General features: G+C 43.1%; 1 protein-coding gene across 5 annotated transcripts in view; it reads right to left on the reverse strand.

The window, feature by feature from the left end:
- Window positions 1–250: 250 nt before the first annotated feature.
- AKAP7 (A-kinase anchoring protein 7) overlaps window positions 251–24,468 on the reverse strand; it is a 118,184-nt gene continuing 93,966 nt past the window's right edge. For 2 of the 5 annotated variants that reach the window (XM_060753369.2, XM_060753371.2), the window contains one exon: window positions 251–1,367. In XM_060753369.2, the coding sequence (XP_060609352.2) occupies window positions 1,204–1,367 (164 nt within the window). In that variant the 3' untranslated portion in view covers window positions 251–1,203. Of the gene's footprint in view, window positions 1,368–1,499; window positions 2,329–24,468 lie in introns of those variants that run through there. The other 3 variants (XM_060753370.2, XM_060753368.2, XR_009629914.2) reach the window with 2 other exon arrangements.

Here is a 24,468-nt window from a genome sequence, read left to right on the forward strand (position 1 = left end):
GTCAATCTATTTTCATAGATAAATCGTGAATAGATCTTTTGTGCTTTGTGGAATTGGCTTAATTTCTAAAAGTACAAACCTATGTTTCCAGTTGATACATTTAATCTTTTCAATCCATTAATAATAACTTGTACTGTTAGAGCCCAATGTAATCTATTTTTGCTCCTTTCACCCTTCTCAAACTTCAAAAAAGCAAAATGAACAAACAATTTCACATTTTTTTTTAAAAAAACCAAGCATACTCAAGAAATGATTAGATAAAGATCATTCTATTCTGAAATTTTGCAATAAATATTGAGAAATTTTAAACAATCCTGTTTTGCATGTAAACAAATGCACACATTATATATCATCATTTGTACAAATTATTCAAAGTGTAGTTCATTAAAAAAGTAAACACTGCAAAAACGATAGGCCATTATATAGAGAGAAAACGCAGTATAATATAAAATTATGACAGTTATATATTTCAAATGTATTTGAATAATCTTTTGGTTTGCTTTAAAATGTTGTTTTAGAGCTACTTAAACAAATTGTAGAACTATGAGCAAAGGGCCTGAGCCTCAAAATATACATATACAAAAAAGCATGTTCCGAATCTCATCAGTGTTATGCCCTAAGTCATACAGATGTCATTAAAAGAAATTGTGAAACTTAAAAGCGGATATTTGTGAAACTTTAGTTGTTAATTTTGGCTGAATTGTGCCAAATCTATACCATCGATAACACAACCACTTCTATTCTATGTGGATCCTGGGTTCCTTTGCTTCCTAGTTTGTAATAAAACACTGTATTATAAATACAAGATGCTTCGGTCTCTTTGACTTCCTCCATTAGTAATCAATTCATAGGAAGGAATAACCTTGTTTGCACAGACTGCAGTAAGTATTCTGGTATAAATTGTTAGAAGGAAGATACACTGTGACCAGAAGAATACAAGAGCTAAACAGTTAACTTTCCCGATGGGATCATCACAAATTTAGAGTCAAACTTAGGGGGGCGGTGGATTTCCCACCCCTTAGCAAGCAATTCAATATAGCACGTCATCAATTTTGCATACTACTTTCAAATATTTTGATAACCAAACTCCCTCCTCCCGCCCAAGGAAAATAGAAATGTGGCAAACAAATATGCTTCATTTAAAAAGATGATAATGACATGATGATAATTAACAAACCCAAGGTACAGGCGAAAAACACTCTCTCAGTTGCTGCCATTGACAAGTCCTTTTCCAAGCAGTTCCTTGAACATTTTCGCCCGAATTTCTGGACTTGCTAAAATCACCTTTATCTTATTCAGTTTGGACAAAAGCGTCGACAGTTCTCTGTGCAAAGCTTCTTTGATTACATCAGCTTCATGGCTCTTCCCTAGAGGAAAAAACACAGTACAGTACAATACATTTTTGCATATAATTGATTGTTCCCAAGAATGTTATGGGATTCCATTATCAAAACAGATGTCATGTCAGCTTTTGAAAAACAGACAGTTTTCTCCTGATATGTTTTTTTCAAATATAAAAAGTAATGTTTAGCCAAAAAATATCATTTGTATGTGTGCAAATGTTACTTAAAAATGAAGAATAGCAATATGATATTCATGAACAATTTCCATTGACTAACATATTTGGGACAGTAACAGTGCTTAATATATTAGTAGTGACACTTCACAAAACTATTGTTTTCTTCTTTAGTGCAAAAAAAAAAGTCTTCTTTTGAAATTTGCTTCAAGTAAAGAGTTGTTTAGTTCTGCAAAACAGAATGAATTGCATTGTTCTCAGATTTGGCTAAACCATCCTCCTTGGCCACTTGATTTGCATCCACAGGGTACACAAAGACCACAATGAGGATTTTTTTTATAGTTGAGAACATAATGAAGCTGGCATTTTATTAGATTTCAGTCCTTCCTGTCCATTTCTCTGTCTGGCCTTCCTTCTCAGCTTTCAACAGTATGTTTATTCTCAGCAGCACAGACACATGGATCATGAAACTCTGTCATTGGCACTGCCCAGTTCAAAAGAGATGCCTGCTAACAAGCAATGACAATCACATCCCCAGTTAGCTCAGCAGAGCTGACCCAGGGAACAGTTGTGGACATTGGTGGTAGAACCATCCCTCCTTCGCCTTCATTTTCTACTGTCATTCCCATTTTCCACGTTATTGCCAAGGGTCGGCTCCTCAGTCTTCACTGGGGCTCCAAAATCAATCTGTCTGTTTTTGTTTTGCGTTTCTTCTAGATATTGTTGCACAGCCTTGAGGACTGCATTCTCCACCAGTCTTTTGCTGAGGCTCAGTAATTCTGCATCATCTGGTTCTGCCCCTCTTTTCTCACCTATATACCATAATAGACAAAAATCAGTCAACTGGAGAGTAGAGAAGGGGAGATGGCATGCAATATAAACCTATTGGGAATAGCATCCCTCCACCCAGCACCTGAAAATGCAGGCTAGTCTAAAAACTGCATTTCAGTGTCCCTGTATACTTTAGCTCCTGTAATGCTGTGGGTCCCCAGGTGCTTTGGCCTACAACTCCCAGAAATCCCAGATAGTTTACCAGCTGTTAGGATTTCTGGGAGTTGAAGGCCAAAACATCTGGGGACCCACAGGTTGAGAACCACTGTGCTAAAGGGAAACAGTATGAAGCTGCTGCAAAATGATCATAAGCTCTTTTGATACAACTGGAATTCTTTTCCTCCCTGTCATGGAGGCTTCTTGGCAAACTTTGTGCAGAGGGAAGTCTCCTTAGCCTTTCTCTGAGGCAAAAGAGTTTGATTTGTCCAAGCTCGCCCAATGGATCTTCATGACTGAGTAGAGATTTGAAACGTGTGGTATAGTAGTTTGCATGCTGAAATAGGACTCTGAAGGTCAGGGTTTTCTTATTCCTAAGCAACAGCAAAATTATTTACTAACTCTTGCAACTGTTCAAATACCATATTTCACTGCATAATAGTTGTCCTCCCTCCTCCTTTTCCCTTTAATTGTGGTGGAAACTATTACATGGTGAAAAATGTTCCTTTGGGGGCACAACTGCCTCAACCACCAAGTTGCACCCTTGATTCACTCAGCCAGGCACGGGCATGACCATTACGGTAAACTTTAATTATGTTAAAATCCAACAAATATGCATTCTCCATTCACTCAGACATTCATTACACATTTATTAAGTGCTTCAAAAACAACAGTCAATGTGGCAAACGATAATGTTCAAATAAATAGAAATACAGTTACAGGAGGTCCCCGAGTTATGAACAAGATAGGTTCTGTAGGTTTGTTCTTAAGTTAAATTTTGTGTGTGTATAAGCTTTGAATAGCATAGGGAACGGTTAACGTCCCTGTGGTGTTTGTTTTGTTCAGAAGATTTCCCTCACTTTCTGTCCCTGTGACAACTAGATTTTGAAACATTTGGCTTGTTGTGGAAACAAGGACTGGTGATAAAGCTTCAGTGGAGACCCCTTTTCCCCATGACAAGTCTTCCAGTAGTGAATTTTCCTTTCTAGAATTAGATTTCTCTCACTTCTTGTTGTCTCACTCCAGTTCTTAACTATGAGTCATTTGTAAGTCAAATGTTTGTAACTCAGGGACTGCCTGTATAACATAAAAACAATTAGTTTAAAACTTTCCAATAGAAAGCCAGCTCAATTGTTAAAATAATATTTGTTTCATATTACACAGAGGCATCATTTTAAAGTTATTTAATTCCTAAAGCACCTTATTAGTTTCTTAAGCTTTTATTTTCTTACCTAACTGTAGCTTATTTATTTTAAAACTGAAAAATGTATTGACTATTGTGAGTCACATTTTGCTATAAAATAAACAATAGTATCTTTGTAGGACTGGAGCATTCCTACAAAAGAGCATTCTCCGTTGAGTGAAGAATGTTCTTTTGCTGAAAAGGTAAACTGTTTTGTTTTTATTCTAGTAGTACATTACTAATATGTAATCTCAGTTAAATATATTTGTGTGGCTGACATCTTTGGCCCTCCAGATAGTTTGGGGTCCACAATTGCCCTATCAGGGCTTGTACTTGTTGGAGCTGATAGCTGTTGCAGTCCAAAAACATCTGGAAAATCACAGTTGTCCATCCTTGAGGACCAAGGATGATAATGATGCCGCTCTCTAGATGCTGGATTACTCACCAGTAGCTATGATGGCTGGATCTGATGGGGCCTGCAGTACAATGACATCTTCGGGATGGGGAACATAATTACCTTTCCTAAAACAAAAGAATATTGCCTGCCTCTATAAAACTCTGGAGCATCAGACAGTGTGGGTGGAGGGGGGTGCAATATAATACTGGAAGACGACATAAAACTAGAGACTGAACAAACTTTGCTAACATGATAAAATTCTGTTCAACAAGGTGCATGACACTTTGCCAACTAAGAAGAGTACATCAGCAGTAATGCGTGAGATGGGAGGCCGTCTAGGCAAAGGTGGGGGAGTAGCCCAGAAAGGAAGGAATGTAATCCTTCCTAGGAGAAAAACAGCACCAAATACACAAGCAAAACAGCTAGAAGTAATATATATCTAGCATTCTACCACACCTTTCGGGATGCACGGGGGTGGGGGGGTGGGGCACTGGCAGCTAGGGGCAGCTGCCCTCCTAAGATGGGGCCGGTGCTTTTCCCCTTTCATTGCATACATAATCCTGTCTTTCCATTTGATTCAACAAAAGGGAAGGGATCTAATTTGTGCAAATCATTGTGTCTGAGTATGAATAGGAGGAATGTAGGAAAGCTGATGTCATTATAAGAAGACTCCTCAGGAAGAGTTGGGTACTGTGGCAGGAGTTTAGGGATGCCAGTGGATTTAGCCACACATGCTAACCAGAGCTGCCATATGACTCACTGAAACCACCACATGGAATACTATATACAAAAGGTTATTGTAACGGGTGTTGGGAAGTAGGGCTTTTCCATGCATCCGTTTGAAACATAAGTACAATCCAGAATTGTTTACACTGGTTGTTAGGGGGTTTCTGACATTGAAAATAACATTTGGCACTCAAACAAGGCATCTTCTAAAGAGGCAGGCCTAAATATATAGGAGTTCAGTTTAACATAGTTCCATCATTCCACTTTGTTGCTGTTGTTAAGGAATGTTTTTGAATATTTACTATTCATCAAGGTGGTTTTCTTTCCACAGACATACATTTGGAGTGATGCATAAGTGATGCAGGATAATTGCTCTGTCTCATTTGTCTGTTCCATTTTGTTCACTTTGCTTTAAGCAAGGTGTGATGGTTGCAGGAAAATAATTATTAATGAGCCAGCTGTCCGTTTCAGAGAGACATGAGGTTCTAAAACTTTGCTCAGGATCTAAATAAATCATGGTATGCCAAGGAAAACTTTTTCAATAATTTCATCACTTCCTTGACTGTGAGCTCTGCTATGCCTACCTCCTGAAAGAGTGAAATTGTCACTTTGGACAGCTAATTTGCAATCTTGATCACTGTTGTTTGCATAGTACCAAGGAAACTGAGAAACTTTCAGCCTTGGGCACCAAAATAAATCATTTTCAACATGACCTTTGTTTTACACACACACACACACACACACACACACACACACACACACACATTAAGTACAGCAGAAAGGGGAACAATTAGGCAGGCGGAATACTAGTACATCAAGGTCAGACAAAAGGAAGTACTTTTTCACACAGCTCTTAATTAAATAAGGCTGTCAGTGGCTATTAGTTATAATGGCTACATATTACTTCCAGTATCAGAAACAATATGTCTCTGTATACCAGCTGCTTGGGAAATCAACAGGAAGGTGCTAGTGTATTTATGCCCTGCTTGGCATTTTCCCATAGGCATCTGGCTGGGCAGGGTGGGAACAGAGTGTTGCATCTCATAGGCAGTAGTTTTGTTCTGGAAGGGTTCTTCCTTTGTTTTTAACTTAGATACTGGAATATCCATCTGTTCTTGAGTTGAGAGGCATTGCTTGCAGTTCCATCTCCATCAAGGGTAGCAAAATATCTGGATCAAAGTCTTCAGTCCCTTTGTGTTCTTGTATGCAAAGGCAAATGATTTGTTTTTGTCTTTTTATGCGAAGCCATCAACAGGAGCCCAAAAACCGCAAGTGGTCCAGATGTCATTCATGGAAGTCCACGACTTCCAGGAATCTCTAATTTTTAACATGGGGTAAACCAGTTTAGCCTCACATTAGGGAAAGTTGGGAGGCTCCAACATTTTGCTGAAATTTGGAGCATTCACATTTTTGGCAGCACGGGTGACACAACTAGCTCCAATGTGAACTCATCTGCTTTACACATAGATCATTGCCATCATCGCCTTTTCCCTGTGCTCATCAGGAGAGCTCCTGGCTATCATAAATGCACTTGCGTGACCAGGAAGGAGGTGAAATAATCCCCTCCTTCTCTATGGTTGCCCATGCTGATGTCAGCAAACACACCCAGTGATGGCTAGGCTTCTCCTACAGCCCTGCAGCCATCTAACAGCATCAACAGAAATAGTAAGAGTCCAGTGGGGCTGATTTAGTTTTGGCCCTTGCGGGATCAGCACACAGTGTGTGGCCACCTCCAGGGCCGGCCCATAGTATTGCTATTCCATATTTGCCACAAATTAAGCAATCAGTGTAGAAAAGCTTCCTGACTTTGACAGAATAGTATGCATGGCAGGTGCACTATACAATGGATTTGGAGACTTGCAGATTTAGCTTGTTTTCTCTCAACGTTTTAATCTAGGATGCTGCTGCTCAAACACTACTGTGATGACTCATCTTAAAGCACTAAGCTCTCTTATGCTATTCTGTGAAATATGCATCTCTTAAAAGTCAGCTCAGTTTTCTAAAAGTCTCCCCTCCCTGTTTCTTTCCTCAGGAGTATGTCTGTGCTAGCCAATTTTCATGCTATTTGTACTAACATACAGTGGGAGTAGCTTGAGCACTCTAACAGGGTATCCTGTCACTTCCACCTTTTGTTGCAGTGAAATTAGTACATCATAATCATATCATATGTTCTCCTAATATGAGGATTTTTTGCACCCACCCCAATTTCATTCAGCCAAGACATTGCTCTGTTATACTTTAACAGTTTAATTACAACTTCATTAAAATAGTTGTGTACATACAAATACAATGAAACTTTATTTATAGCTCGCCCTATGTCCCCAAAGGGACTCAGGGCGGTTTACAACAAAATAAACAGTGGCAAATATTCAATGCCAACAGTAATATATAAACAAATTTTTTAAAAAAACAACTCAATCTATATATATATATATAAATGCTCTGTGCATAATGAGTACCTTAAAAACAAAAGAACCAATGAACAAAATCACACCAAATTTGGCAACAAAACATCTCACAACACAAGGAGTGACCATCACTCAAAAATTATGATTTTGTCATTTGGGAGTTGTAGTTGCTGGGATTTATAGTTCACCTACAATGAAAGAGCATTCTGAACTCCATCAACGATGGAATTGAACCAAACTTGGCACACAGAACTCCCATGACCAACAAAAAATACTGGAAAGGTTTGGTGGGCATTGACTTTGAGTTTGGGAGTTGTAGTTCACCTACAGCCAGAGAACACTGTGGACTCAAACAATGATGGATCTGGACCAAACTTGGCACAAGCACTCAATACGCCCAAATATAAACACAGATGGAGTTTGGGGGGAAATAGACCTTGACATTTGGGAGTTGTAGTCACTGGGATTCACAGTTCACCTCCAATCAAAGAGCATTCTGAACCTTACAAACGACAGAATCGGGGCAAACTTCCCACAAAGAACCCCATGACCATCAGAAAATACTTAAGGCCATCCAATCCAACTCCCTTCATCAGGGCAAGAAAAAGTAATCAAAGTCTTCCTGACAAAGAGCCATCCAGCCATAGATAGATATAGATAGATAGATATGATTCACACACAGATATAATATCATAGATTTGAAAGGGATTCTTAAAGAAGGACAATGATATCTTGCATGTTCCAGGGTGGGCAAAACAGACACTCTCCACATCAACACTGACAAAGAAACAGCAAGAAATACTGTTTACCCACAAGCATTAAGAAATTACATATATTAGAAACCATCACTTTCTCATTACTTTGTATTCCAGATCACCAGACTGGGCCACAGCAAAGTGTGGCAGCGGGGCAGCTAGTAGATTATAAAACCACTTAAGTAACACAACTGATTTAACAAATAGCCTTGGAAAGAAGATCCTCCTTGCAATGCTTTTATTCCTGCTCAATCTCCCTTTTCCTCCATGTCCTCTGTTTTTTTAAGAAGAATTAGTAGTGTGTCTGCAATAAATAATGCAATAAACTTTGAGCTGGAAAACAATGGGATTCTGCTGTAGCTGAATGAACCGGCCTATAACAGGCAAAGTGAACAGCAGTTGCTCCAGAATCTCTAACTGAGCATTAATGGACAACAAATAAGGGTTAAAAAAACCAACCAAAAAAAACAAACAGATAAGCCTGCCTTACTAGTTACTGCAAGTGCATTAAAATGCAGAGGTCTATAACTTTGGCTAGCAAAATGGAAACAATAAGATGCTGGTGAAATTTAAAATCAGGTATCATAGGGTTGGAAGAGAACTTAGGAGCATGTAGTCCAATTCTTTGGCTTGCAGGAATATAAAATGAACAGCTTTTACTGTTCATTGTACTTCCAAATATTTAGGTGGAATCTCATTTTTTATTTGACTCAATCATCCCTGAGGCATTTTGGAAAAAGCTTTCAAGTGATTTCTAGAAGGTTCAAAATAATTTTGTTTACATATGCAAGGTTTACCTGACAGGATTCGCATGTTGTTAGTTTTGAATAAAAGGTTTACTGAAACATGTTGAATTAGGTTTTTTAAAACTACCCCAGTCCTGCTGGACCATTACCAATACCCTGTCACCATCACCACTGCCAGATGGCTGTAGAGCTCTGTGAAAGCTCCTGGCTATTACAAGTGCATCATACTGATATCAGCTGAGGTGTCCATACAACCAGGGAGAAGGTAGGGAGTAGTCTTCCCCCAGCCATATGAACCTCAAGCACTTGACCAACCAAAAAGTTTACTCCAATGTTACGAAGATTGCCAGACTTTATATGACATACTGAAGACACCAATAAGTGAACAATGGCAGCGTGATGTTCTGGTTCCAAATGGTGGAGATGTTCTGGGATGAAACATCATAAAACCTTGCCCCAGAGAAGGGGAAACCCCACTGGAACGAGGCTGTTGTTGTTTTGGTGCCATGTGTAGTTCAGGCAATGAGAAAAAGGTTTTTTTCGTGTACAGATAGCACTGAATATACCAAATAAAATGTAACAAAATTTCCTCTTTGTTAGGGCTTTGTTAGAGCTCATGCTTTGCATCAATATGGCTTAAATCTGCATCCAGACATAACAAAATTCCAAATGCAAGTGAAACATGATGAAGTAGAGGGATTAAATTTGTAACTTCTGTTTATCTTACTATAGTTAAGTAAAATAAACAGCCTCACTGACAAAAGAGAGCTATTAACATTTGCAAACACATCTTGAATAAGTGATAATCTGTACCAAACAAACTGGCATGAAATTTGGACTCCACATAGTTTTCTGCATCACCAGATGATAAGATTGGCCTGAAACCTAAACAATTAGAACAAACCTCTTTTGAGAGTGGCTGGTCAGAATGAGATCTTTTCTTTTAAGAGCTGAGAACAGCATCTTTTATGAGAGAGACTGCCCTATTTTACAGAGGAGTTGTGCTAAAACAAAGAATGACTGCATGGCACTAAAATAAATAAAACAAATCAATAAGATCTATGGTAGCAAAAACTAGGTTATATTTCATTTCTGCAACTTATTTTAACTTTTTGAAGATTCCTCACTTTCACATAACTGGCTGCAATTGCACGGAAAGCATAAATGTGACCTTGAAAAGTCACTGGTCTGGGTGTGATGTGGTTAAGCCATTATGCGTAAGCGAGAAAGCGAGAGAGGCAGAGAGTAATGGAAGATAAAAACAGAGCTTGGAAAGTTACTTTAAAATGAATTAGTTACAATTATAGTTCCAAAACCCCCAAACTAGTGATATCCAAACTCAATTTAAAAACTTATTTAAGTTTTCTGTATTTCTCAAATTTAAACAAATTAATGCTTTATTTTTCTGAAAGTCTGACTATAATGAGCTATTGACCTGTGCTACCAAATGCTCTCTCCTTCCATCTACTTTGTTGCCTCAACATTTACAATATAGCACAAGCACACCAAAAGTCACCACCTGAAGCACGTGATATTCCTCCTTTGCTGTTGAATGATGCCATGCTTATCATTCCAAATGCAACTAAATATTATACCAAGCAAACAAACAATTATCAGTTTTAAAACATCTTTGTATGAGGAAACATTAGTCTTGAAAGCTAGAACTGAGATTTTTGTACATTTCAGGCTGGTCTGGTAAAGATATTGCCACAATATTGATACTTAAATTGTTATGTACTTATGTTTTTTCTTACTGAAAAGGAAGTAATTATAAGCCTCTACCTCTGGTGTCTGTGCATTTCCACATATACAAATGCTGACTACAAGAAAACATCACTATTCCTTGAGTGTGATTCGCAGCCACAAATCCCCCCATACACTGCATTATGGATATCTTGTAAGAATAGCTAAACCAAAGCATAATCTCCAAAGTACAGTCGTTTAGAGATAAAGTCCTTAAAATTATGGCTTAACACAACATAACATAAAGATAAATGCTGCTTTGCAGTCATTGTAAGAATAGAAATAAAAATGTGAGTTGTTTGAAACCCACGCAATTAGCTATGCAAGCTTTTGTAATATAAATCCTGACTTCTCATACAGTGGATTCAAAATTCCCAGGCAAAATCTGGTGTGTATTTGCATTCAGGTGGGCCCAAGAAATGTTGTTCTTCCTAAAAAGCTGGGCCACAATGATATATGTGGGAACATACACAGAGGCGGCCCTAGGTAATTTTCAACGGTAAGCGAACAGTATTTTGCCCCCCCCCCCCAACCAATCACTGATATATATTGTCTGTTTGTTGTGGGGGTTCTGTGTGCCATATTTGGTTCAATTCCATCATTGGTGGAGTTCAGAATGCTCTTTGATTGTGGGTGAACTATACATCCCAGTAACTACAACTCGCATATGTCAAGGTCTATTTTCCCCCAAGAGTGCCTCAAGAGCGCCCCTGGGCAAAATCAACTATTCTGCGAATGCTTACTTTGCGTAATGCGTTGAGCCGCCTCTGAACATACACTGTGGCCAATAACCAAAAGAATACAGTGTGAAAATGAAAATAGCACGATTTACTTTGTTGTTGTTCATTCGTTCAGTCATCTCCGACTCTTCGTGACCTCATGGACCAGCCCACGCCAGAGCTCCCTGTTGGCCGTCACCACCCCCAGCTCCTTCAAGGTCAGTCCAGTCACTTCAAGGATGCCATCCATCCATCTTGCCCTTGGTCGGCCCCTCTTCCTTTTGCCTTCCACTTTCCCCAGCATAATTGTCTTTTCTAGGCTTTCCTGTCTCCTCATGATGTGGCCAAAGTACTTCAACTTTGTCTCTAGTATCCTTCCCTCCAATGAGCAGTTGGGCTTTATTTCCTGGAGGATGGACTGGTTGGATCTTCTCGCAGTCCAAGGCACTCTCAGAACTTTCCTCCAGCACCACAGTTCAAAAGCATCTATCTTCCTTCGCTCAGCCTTCTCTAAGGTCCAGCTCTCACATCCGTAGGTTACTACAGGGAATACCATGGCTTTGACTAGGCAGATCTTTGTTGTCAGTCTGATGTCTCTACTCTTTACTATTTTATCGAGACTGGACATTGCTCTCCTCCCAAGAAGTAAGCGTCTTCTGATTTCCTGGCTACAGTCTGCATCTGCAGTAATCTTTGCGCCTAGAAATACAAAGTCTGTCATGGCCTCCACGTTTACTCCCTCTATTTCCTAGTTGTCAATCATTCTTGTTGCCATAATCTTGGTTTTTTTTTTTAATGTTTAGCTGCAACCCGGCTTTTGCGCTTTCTTCTTTCACCTTGATTAGAAGGCTCCTCAGCTCCTCCTCGCTTTTGGCCATCAGAGTGGTGTCATCTACATATCTGAGGTTGTTAATGTTTCTTCCAGCAATTTACTTTACTAGCCCTCTAAAGAATGTATCATGGCCCAAATCCAGTTTGTGCGTACATTTGACCAGCAGCATGTTGATATCTACGGGCCTCAATTTGCACTTCTCCCTGGAATACATTTGGTGACTCTAAGCAAGTTCTTTTCCCATTTTAGCCAGTAGCTTGTTTCACATAATAGCCAGCTGGATCTGAGAAGTTTACAAGCAGGTTAGGAGGCCAATAGAGATTTACTTGTATTTGCTCAATAGTACATTTTCTTTATTTTCTTAGGAAACTCAGTCAAGAAGGATAAACCAGTAGCAAGGCATTTGTGCAGTTTTCTCTCAATATTCACACATCCCAAAGTCTACAGGGAGTAATTTTGTACAAAACATGGCTTTTACATTGAAAATTTCCAGTAAAAGACCCATATGGATCTCTGCTCAGAATTCCTAGGTCTACTTTGGAATGTATGAATATATGGATAATATTGTTCAAGAATTACTCATATTACTCCACAGCAGAAAGAACAATCTCCAAAGACTGTTTGTTCTTGTACACAAGAATGTATACTGTAGCATACTTGGAATCGCTCAGTAAATGTGTATGACTGCTAACCATCTCCACTATGAGAAGACACCATCTATCACAGCCTTAGGGATAAACATTTCAAGTAAATAGAATCATTATTATAATAATGTTTGTACTGAGTTAAATCTAGCAGTAGAATTCAGATGGTTTGGAGACATGGTCACACGCTTGCACCGCTACTCATTTTGCTCTTCTAACTCCCACATTGATTTAATGATCTTCCAGCCTTTATAAGTCTCAAAATGCTTAGTATGAGTAAATTTCAATTAAACTATAAGGGATAAAACATGCATCTTCATTTCACGCAAAAATCACGAATTGCCTTTTCTTCGATAAATGTTGCTGTGAATTTCTTTCTCTGAAAAGGAAATGCCAGCATTGCTATGCTTAAATTAAATTCTGAGAGCTTGGAAAATACTTATATGCACTTTTATTTTATAAAAGAAAATCTGGCAGTCTGACTTCTGGTCTTTTTAATCATAATTTTTTTGTTAAAATTTAAAGAGATAAAAATAAAGGTGAAAAGGAATAAAGCCACAATAATTTGAGAATGAAATGGGACCAAAATTCAAACATTTATTTTCCCTTTTAGGGACATGTAACTTTAAAAGTTTGGGTAAAATGTAATTCTGCAAAACAGCTTCCAGTATTTGTTTGGAAGATTGAGACATTTCTGAAGCAGATATTGGTGACATGCAAAGTGCTGAAGGAGAATGAGAAAATAGGGAAGATGTCTTCTGGGCCACAAGATGGAGTTGGACATGATTTTATCTTGGTGAATTGGCTTATATGTGTTTATTTTATATGTTTTAATGTCATTGTTTATGTATGATGTTTTAGACTGTATTTTTCACATTGAATCCTTGCTGCTAGCCAGTCTAAGTCCCTCTACAGAGGTAGAGAAGATTGGGATACAAAAGTTTTAAATAAATAAATAAATAAGATTAAGCCCCATGGGGACTCCCTGACATCAATTGTCAAACCTTTCTAGATCATTGGAACACCTTTGATTTTCACTAAGCTTTGCACTTGGAGCAGCCACAATTGAGTTAGACTAGTGAGAAATGCCAGCCTTACCAAATGGAAAGGGCTAATGCTATAGTAGTTTTGCTGTTTGGCTTTTCTATACTGGAGAAGTGGCTTCTACAACACTATAGGGAGACATTAAACCAACTCACCCCATGTAGTCATAGTGCTAAGTTTGACATCACTGTGCTACACTCATATGGAGTTCCTAGTTTTGTAATTTAGGGAGGAACATTTGCAGTTCTCTGCCAAAGAATTTTAGTGCCTTGGCAAAATGGAAACCCCAGGATTCTTTATGAGGAAAATGATTTCATATGATGCAAGGTTGCATACGGGCACCTTTCCTTTTTAAGTTTTTCATAATGATATTGTGCATCGCCTGAACACTGATAAAAATCTTACTCCCACCCAATCAATTTCTAGAAAAAGATTCTCAGAAGTAGATGATATGGCACTCCTCTCTCATACTCAAATTGGACTTAGAAGACTCCTGGTAAATCTGGGTGTATATCATTCAGGCATCAAATTGGAAATCAAGTATGACAAGACCAAAGTTGCAGTCTTCAGAGGTGGAGCTAAGAAGTACAACTGGTGTATTTGGCATAATAAAACAGAACAGGTAACCCTGTATTATTACTTGAGCATGTTATTTGGTATCAGTAGGATGTGATTTTTCAAGTGGAAAGCTGCCTGGGTATGGAAAATGTGTTAATGATAATTTTGGAGATCCAGACCCCTGAATTTCTGTGAAAGCAGGCAGACTCTTTCTGATAGCTTTGGGCTTTTCCATGGCTTTTGACATTGTGGACTATCCAGTCTTACTGAATGGCTTACAGTAACAAGTAAACATTAAAGGATGTTTACAGTTTTATATTTCTTTGATTATCTCGGCAAGTCCCACAAATATGATCTGGATCTGTTCCATTCAACATCTGGGAACAGCCCAAGAGCATAGTACACATATATTTTGTGACTGGTGGGTTCAGCCTATTACCCTGAATAGTACCCTGAATAGTTCCTGCAGTAAAGTCTCTTTTTACAGCCATGGTCAATGTCAGTTTGCTGAGGAGATCTCATTCAAGATAACTTTGTTTAGGGTATTTGTTTTCTTTATTCATGGCAGTCAAGTTCAGGATATGTTCTCCTCAGAGCTAAATATTTGCTGAACTACCCAAACATGCCAGAGCAGTCTGGAGGCATTTTGAAATATTTGTAAGGTCCTGTCTGAAATAGTATACTGTTTCTTTTTACCTGATTCCCATTCACTGGCTATTTATAGATAAAGCATATGATTATCAAACTGAATTGCCCTCTGTTTAATCCATTGTGGAATGATTCTACTGCTTTGGAAGGGGAATATAGCCACAGAAATTCAGGGGTCTGGATTTCTGATGCAAAAGGTTGCTACACTGGAAGCTCATACTGAGTACCAATGGAATACATTCTGTAACCTCCTAATTAGATTTTGCACCAGGACAAACCTTTTTTGTAAAATAGATAGTCAGCTCTGTTAGAGTTGTCATTAACTAGCAACTGCTTGGAAAATGTTCCCAGAAAGAAATGCATTTGGGGTTAAATATGCTATAATTTCCAGTTCAATGTGAGAAATGTAGGTCATTATTCTTAGCAGATCAAACAAGCGCTACACACATCAGTGAAAAGACAAAGAAATCAGCGCTGATATACCGATTGCCCTCGAAAAATCTGTGATGATCTAACTTCATTGCTTCTCTGGGTAGGTCATTATTTTGCGGTCCAGTTGCCATTCACTGGGACCCCTTTTCAATTATAAAATATTAATGCTTTTATGCACTGACAACATTTGTGCTAGCTGAAATCAAATGTTAGTAGCATTTTACCCTTCCCCTGCCTAATGGTAGATGAAAATGCTACTCTTTAGTGCTTTTGCTTTTCCTTTTTAAGAAAGTAAAGTTGTGCTGTTCAATGTTTTTGAGAAGTATGTAGAATATAACCACCTTTTAAAAAGGAAAAAAATTGCAGAGCTCCCATGCATCATGTTTAATAGGCAGTGTCTAGTTTCTAAGGCAAAAATTGAGGGGAATTATGTGCCATCCAGATGTCTTGCAATGCACAAATTCTAGTGATCTCATCCAGCATTGCTACTGATGAAAAAGGCTGGAAATTATCTATATATTATAATGCAATTCCAACCTTCTCTAAAATCCTGATGGATCAGACCAAAGGCCTGACTAGTGCAGGATTCTGCCCACATAATGTTCAACCAGTTGCCTAAGGAACATTCACAAGCAGAACATGAGTTCTGTGCCCTCCAGGTTGTGTTCTCTGACAACCACTACACAGAGGCTTATTGTCTTTGATATTCTGATTGCAGATAGCCATTTTAACTAGTAATGTTTATAGTATTACTTTCCAGAAATGTTTCTTGTCCCTTTAAAAATCTGACCAAGATCGTTGTTAGTGTCATTGTCATGTGCTTTCACTTATGTTATGTGCTTTCATTCATGTTACAACAGCTGTGAAGGCGGAAGAAGGCTGCAACAGACTGAGAAGCCACCGTCATCGTGTTAACCATGCCACTGATTGAGACCCTCATTCTGTGAAGACTGTGTATTGATCAGCTGTGAACTGACCTCCACACATTTTTTAAAAAACTCATGCACAGGTGTTCTCCAATACATATAAAACCAAACCAACAAAACTCCCATGATAATCAGCAAGTGGCAACGAGGGCAGGACTGTGAAATCTGGAAGCCCCTAGTCACAGATTGACACATGGGCGGTGGATATGGATTCAGTCACTCTACCTCAAGATCTGAAGCAGTAGAGTAGTTTGGCAGCTGTATCCATGACTGAGCAGCCCTTTTGAGGACCCACTCTGCTCACTCCATACAAAGAAGGGACTAGAAAAGGTGCACTAAACATAATCTACCTCTCTTATCCCTGACTGGACTGCTGCGACGCCATCATGCAGCCAAAAAAGAAAAATGAACTTTGGAAAATGGAATATACAGACACTGTTGGACAACACAGGCAGTGAACACCCTGAATGCAGGACTGCTATTTTGCAAGGGAGCTGGGATGCTTTAACAATGACACAGCAGCACTTCAGGAGACCTGGAGAGCAGGAGAGGGACAGCTGAAGGAAGAAAAAGGAGGCTACACCTTCTGGAAGGGACTGGCTGAAGAAGAACAAAGAATACACGGAGTCTGCTTTGCTATTAGAAACAACCTGGTGAAGCCCCTATTCAAAACACACATTGGCATCAATGAACGACTTTCAACCCTCCTAATTAACCTTGCCAAAACCAACAGGCAACTATTGTAAGTGCCTATTCATGAACACTAGATGCTGATGAAGACATCAAGGAAACTTTTACTGTCAGCTGGACACCATCTTATCAGAGATACCTAAGGAGGTCAAAATCATCCTCCTGGGAGATTATAATGGAAGAGTCAGACGAGACGTTGACCTGTGACCCGGGACCATAGGAAAACACAGGGCTGGAAGCAATTAGAATGGCATCCTGCTTCTCACCAAATGTGCGGAACACAAATTTGTCATCACCAACATGAACCGTCTACAGATGTCATACTTAAGTCCTAGAACGATCCATCAGAATTACCTCTGAAAAATCCTACAAATCTCTTGGGAACACAGGCGGACAACGTCTGGTCTCCAGTCATAGTCAAATATTCATTAATTTAAGATCTCATAAAGAAATACCTCATTTTATCTATACTGAATCTCTCAACACGGAAATTCAGAAAATGACTTGGATTTCTGGCATTAAGAGAAAGAACAGAACAAAAATGTCTTCCAATTCACTTTCCTTCTCTTTTCTTCACATTATTCATAAGTTTATACACCTCTCTCGGGATCACTTTTACTTTTTTCTCAGCTAATCAATCCCAAATGTTGCAAAACATTTTCTTATCTGGAGTTGCTCCAGTTCCTTGATTTTCTGTATTGATTATGGCAATGTACAAATTTAGATCTACAACTGAAAAGAGTTGTGATACCTCATAAATTGGGAAAGTGGAAGGGTACACATAATAAATGAGGAATATAGTAAGAAGAAAATAATTATATAGTAAGAATTAATTTGATGTTTCCATCAATAACATGCAAACTATAACACCAGAATCAAATTCTGCTCATGCTGATGAGCACTGGCACAATAATTTGAGATGATGGCTTTCTCATTAGAAATGACAGAGACTCGTCACACTTGTGTTTTTAGCCTAGCCTTTTACTGCACAAATCTATGTATGCCTACTGAAAGCTAACCTCTGCTGAGTGTATCGGGACTTGTTTTTAGGGAAGCGTGATTAAAATTACAGGCTTACATTTTATTTATTTACTCTGGTATATGTACCAACATCTCTTCCCTGGTTATGAACATTTCATTGAAAGAGCCAGTTGCCTTTTCTTCCGATTGTCTCAAGATAGTCTCAAGGCTACTTTGTTCTGCTTCCTGAAAAATTCTGTCTTACTTGCCAGGGCAGTTATTGCTTCTTATATACATTGAGATCATATATTTATCATATATTTATTTATTATTTATTAACTTTATTTGTACCCCGCTAGCATCTCCCGAGGGACTCGATGCGGCTTACACAGGCCGAAGCCTCAGAACACAATACAGTAAAAACATAACACAACAATAAACAAAGCAAATCAAAATAGTTAAGCAGAATAACAACAACAGTGACAATACATCAGGACACTTTAAAACTGGGCCGGCCAGAGCAATGGGGTACAGGGTTAAAAGTGGTGAAATGGCAGGAGGCACGTAGGATTAAAATAGTGCGGTGTGCAGCAATATTAATTGTACTAAAGTGCTTCTAGGACTTGGGATGGGGAATTCCTAATCTGAGAAGGCACATCGGAACAGCCAAGTTTTTAGGTTCTTTCTGAAAGCTGCTAAAGTAGGGGCCTGTCGAAGATCTTTTGGAAGGGCGTTCCAAAGTCGGGGGGCCGCCACAGAAAAGGCCCTGTCCCGTGTCCCCACCAAGTGCGCTTGCGACGTGGGTGGGATCACGAGCAGGGCCTCCCCAGATGACCGGAGCGAGCGTGTGGGTTCGTAGATGGAGATGCGGTCACGCAGGTAGGGTGGTCCCAAACCGTTCAGGGCTTTGTAGGTGAGCACCTGCACCTTGAATTGGGCTCGGAAAATAAACGGCAGCCAGTGGAGCTCCTTAAACAGAGGGGTAGACTTCTCTTGATAATGAGCCCCGGTTAGCATCCTGGCTGTTGCCCGCTGGACCAATTGAAGTTTCCGAGCCGTCTTCAAGGGCAGCCCCACGTAGAGTGCATTGCAGTAATCCATTCTAGAGGTGACCAAGGCATGGACCACCCCGGCCAGATCAGCCTTCGCGAGGTACGGTCGCAGCTGGCGCACAAGTCTCAATTGTGCAAAGGCCCTCCCGGATACCGCCGACACCTGAGCCTCAAGTGTGAGCGAAGAATCCAAGAGGACACCCAGACTGCGGACCTGTGGCTTCAGGGGGAGTGTAACCCCATCCAACACAGGTAGCCACCCTATACCCCGATCCGGTTTACGATCGACCAGGAGGACCTCTGTCTTGTCAGGATTGATCCTCCTCATCCAGATCGACACAGCGGCCAGGCACTCGTCCAGCACCCGAGAGGCCTCCTTGGAATTAGGTGGAAAGGAGTAGTAGAGTTGTGTGTCATCCGCATAAAGATGGCATCCAACTCCAAAACTCCGGATGACCTCTCCCAGCGGTTTCATGTAGATGTTGAAAAGCATGGGCGACAAAATAGAGCCTTGCGGGACCCCACAGGTCAAAGGCCAGGAGTCTGAGCAGGCGTCACCCAGCTTCACCATCTGGGTTTGTCCCTCGAGGAAGGACCAGAGCCACGACAAAACCGCGCCCCCAAGGCCCATCCCAGAAAGACGACCCAGAAGGATACCATGATCGATGGTATCGAAAGCCGCTGAGATGTCCAAGAGAACCAACAGAGTCACACTCCCCCTGTCCAGCTCTCTGCGGAGGTCATCCACCAAGGTGACCAAGGCTGTCTCGGTGCCATGACCAGGCCTGAAACCAGACTGTGACTGATCTAGGTAGTTGGTATCGTCTAAGAAGCTCTGAAGCTGGGAGGCGACCACCCGCTCCAGCACCTTACCCAAAAAAGGGAGGTTAGAGATTGGCCTGTAATTGCTCAGCACCGTGGAGTCAAGGGAAGCCTTTTTGAGGAGTGGACGAACCACAGCCTGTTTCAAACCAGATGGAAAAATCCCTTGCTCCAATGATGCGTTGATAATCAATACAAACCAATCAACCAGCCCCTCCCTGGCTGATTTAATGAGCCAAGATGGGCACGGGTCTAGAGATGAGGTGGTCGCCCTCACAGCCCCAAGAATCTCCTCCACGGTTTCAGGAAGAACAAGCCTAAAAGAATCCCACAAGGTTGGACAAGCAGATGCCTCCGTCACCTCTTCTGGCACTGCGATGAAATTGGAGTCGAGCTCGAGGCGTATCTGGGCGACTTTACCTGCAAAATGGTGTGCGAAATCGCGACACCGAGCTGCTGGGTCATCAGTGACCTCCTCCACCACAGGTGGGTGGAGGAGTTCTCCCACGACCCGAAACAGCTCAGATGATCTATTTGCTGCAGACGCTATACGGGTGGTCGTGAATGATTTCCTGGCCATCCGTATAGCCACGGAGTATGCCTTAAGAGAGGCTTTAGCCCGTGCTCGATCAGACACGTCCCGAGATTTCCTCCATTTGCGCTCTAGCCCCCTTCTCGTATGCTTCATCACAGTCAGCTCCCCGGTGAACCAGGGAGATGGCCTGTCACGACGCAACGAGATGGGGCATTCGGGTGCGATCATATCTATCGCCCTGGACATCTCCCTGTTGTAGAGAGTCACCAAGGCGTCGATAGAATCGCCAGGCTCCAAGGCAGGAAGAACCCCAAGATTCCTCAGGAATCCATCCGGATCCATCAGTCTCCTAGGGCGGACCATTTTAATCTGTCCTCCACCCCTGCGGAGGTTAAGAGTCGCAGTAAGTCTAAAACTGATCAGATAATGATCAGACCATGACACCGGAAGGATGTTTTGTTCTTCCACTCTAATCATTTTGTTGTCCGCCACGAAAACAAGGTCAAGAATGTGTCCAACTTGATGAGTGGGACCAGATATTATTTGTGACAGTCCTATGGTCATCATGGTGGCCATAAAGTCCTGAGCTGCACCAGATAGGGTGGTCTCAGCGTGGATGTTAAAATCTCCCAGCATCACCAGGCGCTGGGAAACCAAGGCCGAATTAGAGATCACCTCCGCTAGCTCAGACAGGGAAGCTGCTGGGTCATGGGGTGGGCGGTACACCAGCAGGAACCCCACACTGTCACGGCTCCCCACCTTCAGGTGGACACACTCAAACCCAGAAGCCTGCGGAACAGCTCATCTGATCATGGCGATGGATTGCCGAAAGACTACTGCGACCCCTCCTCCCCGCCCCTATTGTCTGGCCTGCTGATGCACTCCGAAACCTGGTGGACATAACTGAGTGAGATTTACTCCCCCCAGCTCGTCCAGCCAGGTCTCGGTGATGCATGCCAGATCCGCCCTCTCATCCAGGATCAAGTCCTGGATGGCCGCGGTCTTACCATTAACGGATCTGGCATTAATCAGCAGGACCTTAAGACCAAAGGGACTGCCATGGAGCCTACCACTACCCACCTTCTCCAGGCTCGCAAGAACTCTGTTGCGCTTCTCCCTGAGATGTTGGTGACCCACTCTTCTCCTCCCCCACACGACTTGGATGGCACCCCCTTCCTCCGGAACCCCCCCCCCCCTACATGGCCGGAACCTATGACTAGTCAGCTCTCAGAAGAGGAAGTCGGGCTGGGGAATAATCTCCCTTGGGTGTTGGGTAGGGATGTTTCTGATGTTGAGATAGATAGTGAGACATCAAGGGAGCTGAGTGGGCTGAATAAGGGAAGTGTTCTTGAGCGGAGGAGTGTGGCTGGTTGAGTGGGGGCGACCGGGGCAGATGGGGTCTCAAAATGGTATGAACCAGGAGGGGAGGCCCTAACCGGGGAGCTAATTGTGGAGTTCACACGGGGACCTGATGGAGCATGGCAAGAAGGAACCCTGGAAGCAAACAAGGGGCGTATCTGAGGGTCCACAACTACCCTTCTAATGGTGATGCCCCATTTCTTTAAGACAGAGCGCTTTGCCATTAGCTCTCCAAGCCATGAGTTGTCTTCTGGTGTTATTTGAAGACGGGTGGAGCGGTCAGATGATTGGTAGTCCCTCCATAACCACAGTATGGCTTCTAGTCTTATTTCCTGTGATCCTTTACCCAGGATTTGGGCCAAGGAGTTACAAACTGCCCTCTTAGAGGTCCATCTGCCTCTGTTTACCATTAGGTCAGCAATGTCCACCGCAAAATTGTCAGTTAGGAGATGTTGGTCCTGGGTGCAAGCTGCGGTTGGCTGAACCAAAAGGTCTGATGTTGTATTATTGATTGTCTTCTGAGCGGTCATCACAGTCCGCTGCCACTCCAAAGTGTTCTCAATCCTATACATGCCCAAAGATTCTCTCCTTCCCTCAGTCAACTCATCATTCATTCCTCCTTCCACCCCGTGATCCCCATGGTCCAAAGTGCCTCTCTGCCCATTTTGGCACAAGTCCTTAGCCGGATCTGCACACAAAAAGTTATCAGTCTTTGGGGGATATGATTGCACTGGAATTCCTGAGAAAGAGGCAAAACCTCTAAGGAGGTGGTCCATTTTCTCGTTTAAAAACCTGAGTTGTAACAACACATGATTAAACGATTCCCTCAGGAGGTCGTAAAAGTGCAAAAGATCATTCTTCGCATGAGGCTCTGCTTCACCCATTCCTATGTCTAAAAGGTAGCTCACACAACACTCGTATCTAAACACTCCCACCAGCTTACATTCGCCTTCAACTTCCGGCACAGTCGGCCACTCCCAGGCACTCCGAAAGCCCACACACTCCTCTCTTTCCCACAATTCACTCGACCAACCAACACTAAACCTGCACTCTCACTCACTAGACTAAACTCACCCAGCAATCATCCACACTTCCTATGCGACTCTTTTTATTACAACCACTAGTCTAAACACACTCAGCTACCATCCACACCTTCCTATATGGATGCTTCTTGTCACAGGCAGTCTCATGCGCTCTCCTGGGCCTCTTCGCCTGACCCACCCCCGCAATCCTATCCTCATCAATCAAATCCTATATACCTCCTAACACACTCTCAGCAGTCGGGACATACAACGTGTAACATAAAACATACAGCCAAACTATACTATATCAAAATACTAAAAATAACTAGCAAAAGAGAAAGTAAGAAGAAAAATAAAATAAAGTTAAAAATAAAAATAAAAATAACAAGAACAAAAAAAGAGTCAGATGGCGACAACAGCAGTTCCCTCCGGTGCAAAATGCTCAAAACAGCATTGCTTCTCTCCCCTCCGCGAAGGCAGCGGGAGGGGGGCGCTCAGTGGCGGCGGGGCCCAGCAGGCCCGATGGAGGGGGCCTTGCTTCTCTCCCCTCCCCCAAGGCAGCGGGAGGGGGGCGCTCGGCGGCGGCGGGGCCCAGCAGGCCCGATGGAGGGGGCCTTGCTTCTCTCCCCTCCCCCAAGGCAGCGGGAGGGGGGCGCTCGGCGGCGGCGGGGCCCAGCAGGCCCGATGGAGGGGGCCTTGCTTCTCTCCCCTCCCCCAAGGCAGCGGGAGGGGGACGCTCGGCGGCGGCGGGGCCCAGCAGGCCCGATGGAGGGGGCCTTACTTCTCTCCCCTCCCCCAAGACAGCGGGAGGGGGCGCTCGGCGGCAGCGGGGCCCAGCAGGCCCGATGGAGGGGCCTTACTTCTCTCCCCTCCCCCAAGGCAGCGGGAGGGGGGCACTCGGCGGCGGCGGGGCCCAGTAGGCCCGATGGAGGGGCCTTACTTCTCTCCCCTCCCCCAAGGCAGCGGGAGGGGGGCGCTCGGCGGCAGCGGGGCCCAGCAGGCCCGATGGAGGGGGCCTTACTTCTTTCCCCTCCCCCAAGGCAGCAGGAGGGGGGCGCTCGGCGGCAGCGGGGCCCAGCAGGCCTGATGGAGGGGGCCTTACTTCCCTCCCCCAAGGCAGCGGGAGGGGGACGCTCGGCGGCGGCGGGGCCCAGCAGGCCCGATGGAGGGGGCCTTACTTCTCTCCCCTCCCCCAAGGCAGCAGGAGGGGGGCGCTCGGCGGCGGCGGGACCCAGCAGGCCTGATGGAGGGGGCCTTGCTTCTCTCCCCTCCCCCAAGGCAGCGGGAGGGGGACGCTCGGCAGCGGCGGGGCCCAGCAGGCCCGATGGAGGGGGCCTTACTTCTCTCCCCTCCCCCAAGGCAGCGGGAGGGGGACGCTCGGCGGCGGCGGGGCCCAGCAGGCCCGATGGAGGGGGCCTTACTTCTCTCCCCTCCCCCAAGGCAGCGGGAGGGGGCGCTCGGCAGCGGCGCGGTTCCGCAGGTCCGATGGGGTACCCCCCCGGGCGGTGAAAAGGCCGGGAGCCTCACCAGATGGAAATTTGGCTCTCCGCTTGGAGCTCTTCGTCAGGGCCCAGTCGCCAACCGATGCAGGCCCCACAAGCCTCACCTCCAAGATGCCGGCTGGAGGTAAGGACTCGCGCCCGCGCCGCGATGGAGGCAGCGAAATTCAGGCCTCCCTGGGTCTCCCCAAGTCCCTGAAGAGGGCTCGATGTGGCGGGGAGGGGTCGAGGGGAAAGTTTTTAAATCCCCCTTGGGAGCGGACAA

Source organism: Anolis sagrei, chromosome 1, assembly GCF_037176765.1.
Source record: "Anolis sagrei isolate rAnoSag1 chromosome 1, rAnoSag1.mat, whole genome shotgun sequence".
NCBI classification, from domain to species: domain Eukaryota; kingdom Metazoa; phylum Chordata; class Lepidosauria; order Squamata; family Dactyloidae; genus Anolis; species Anolis sagrei.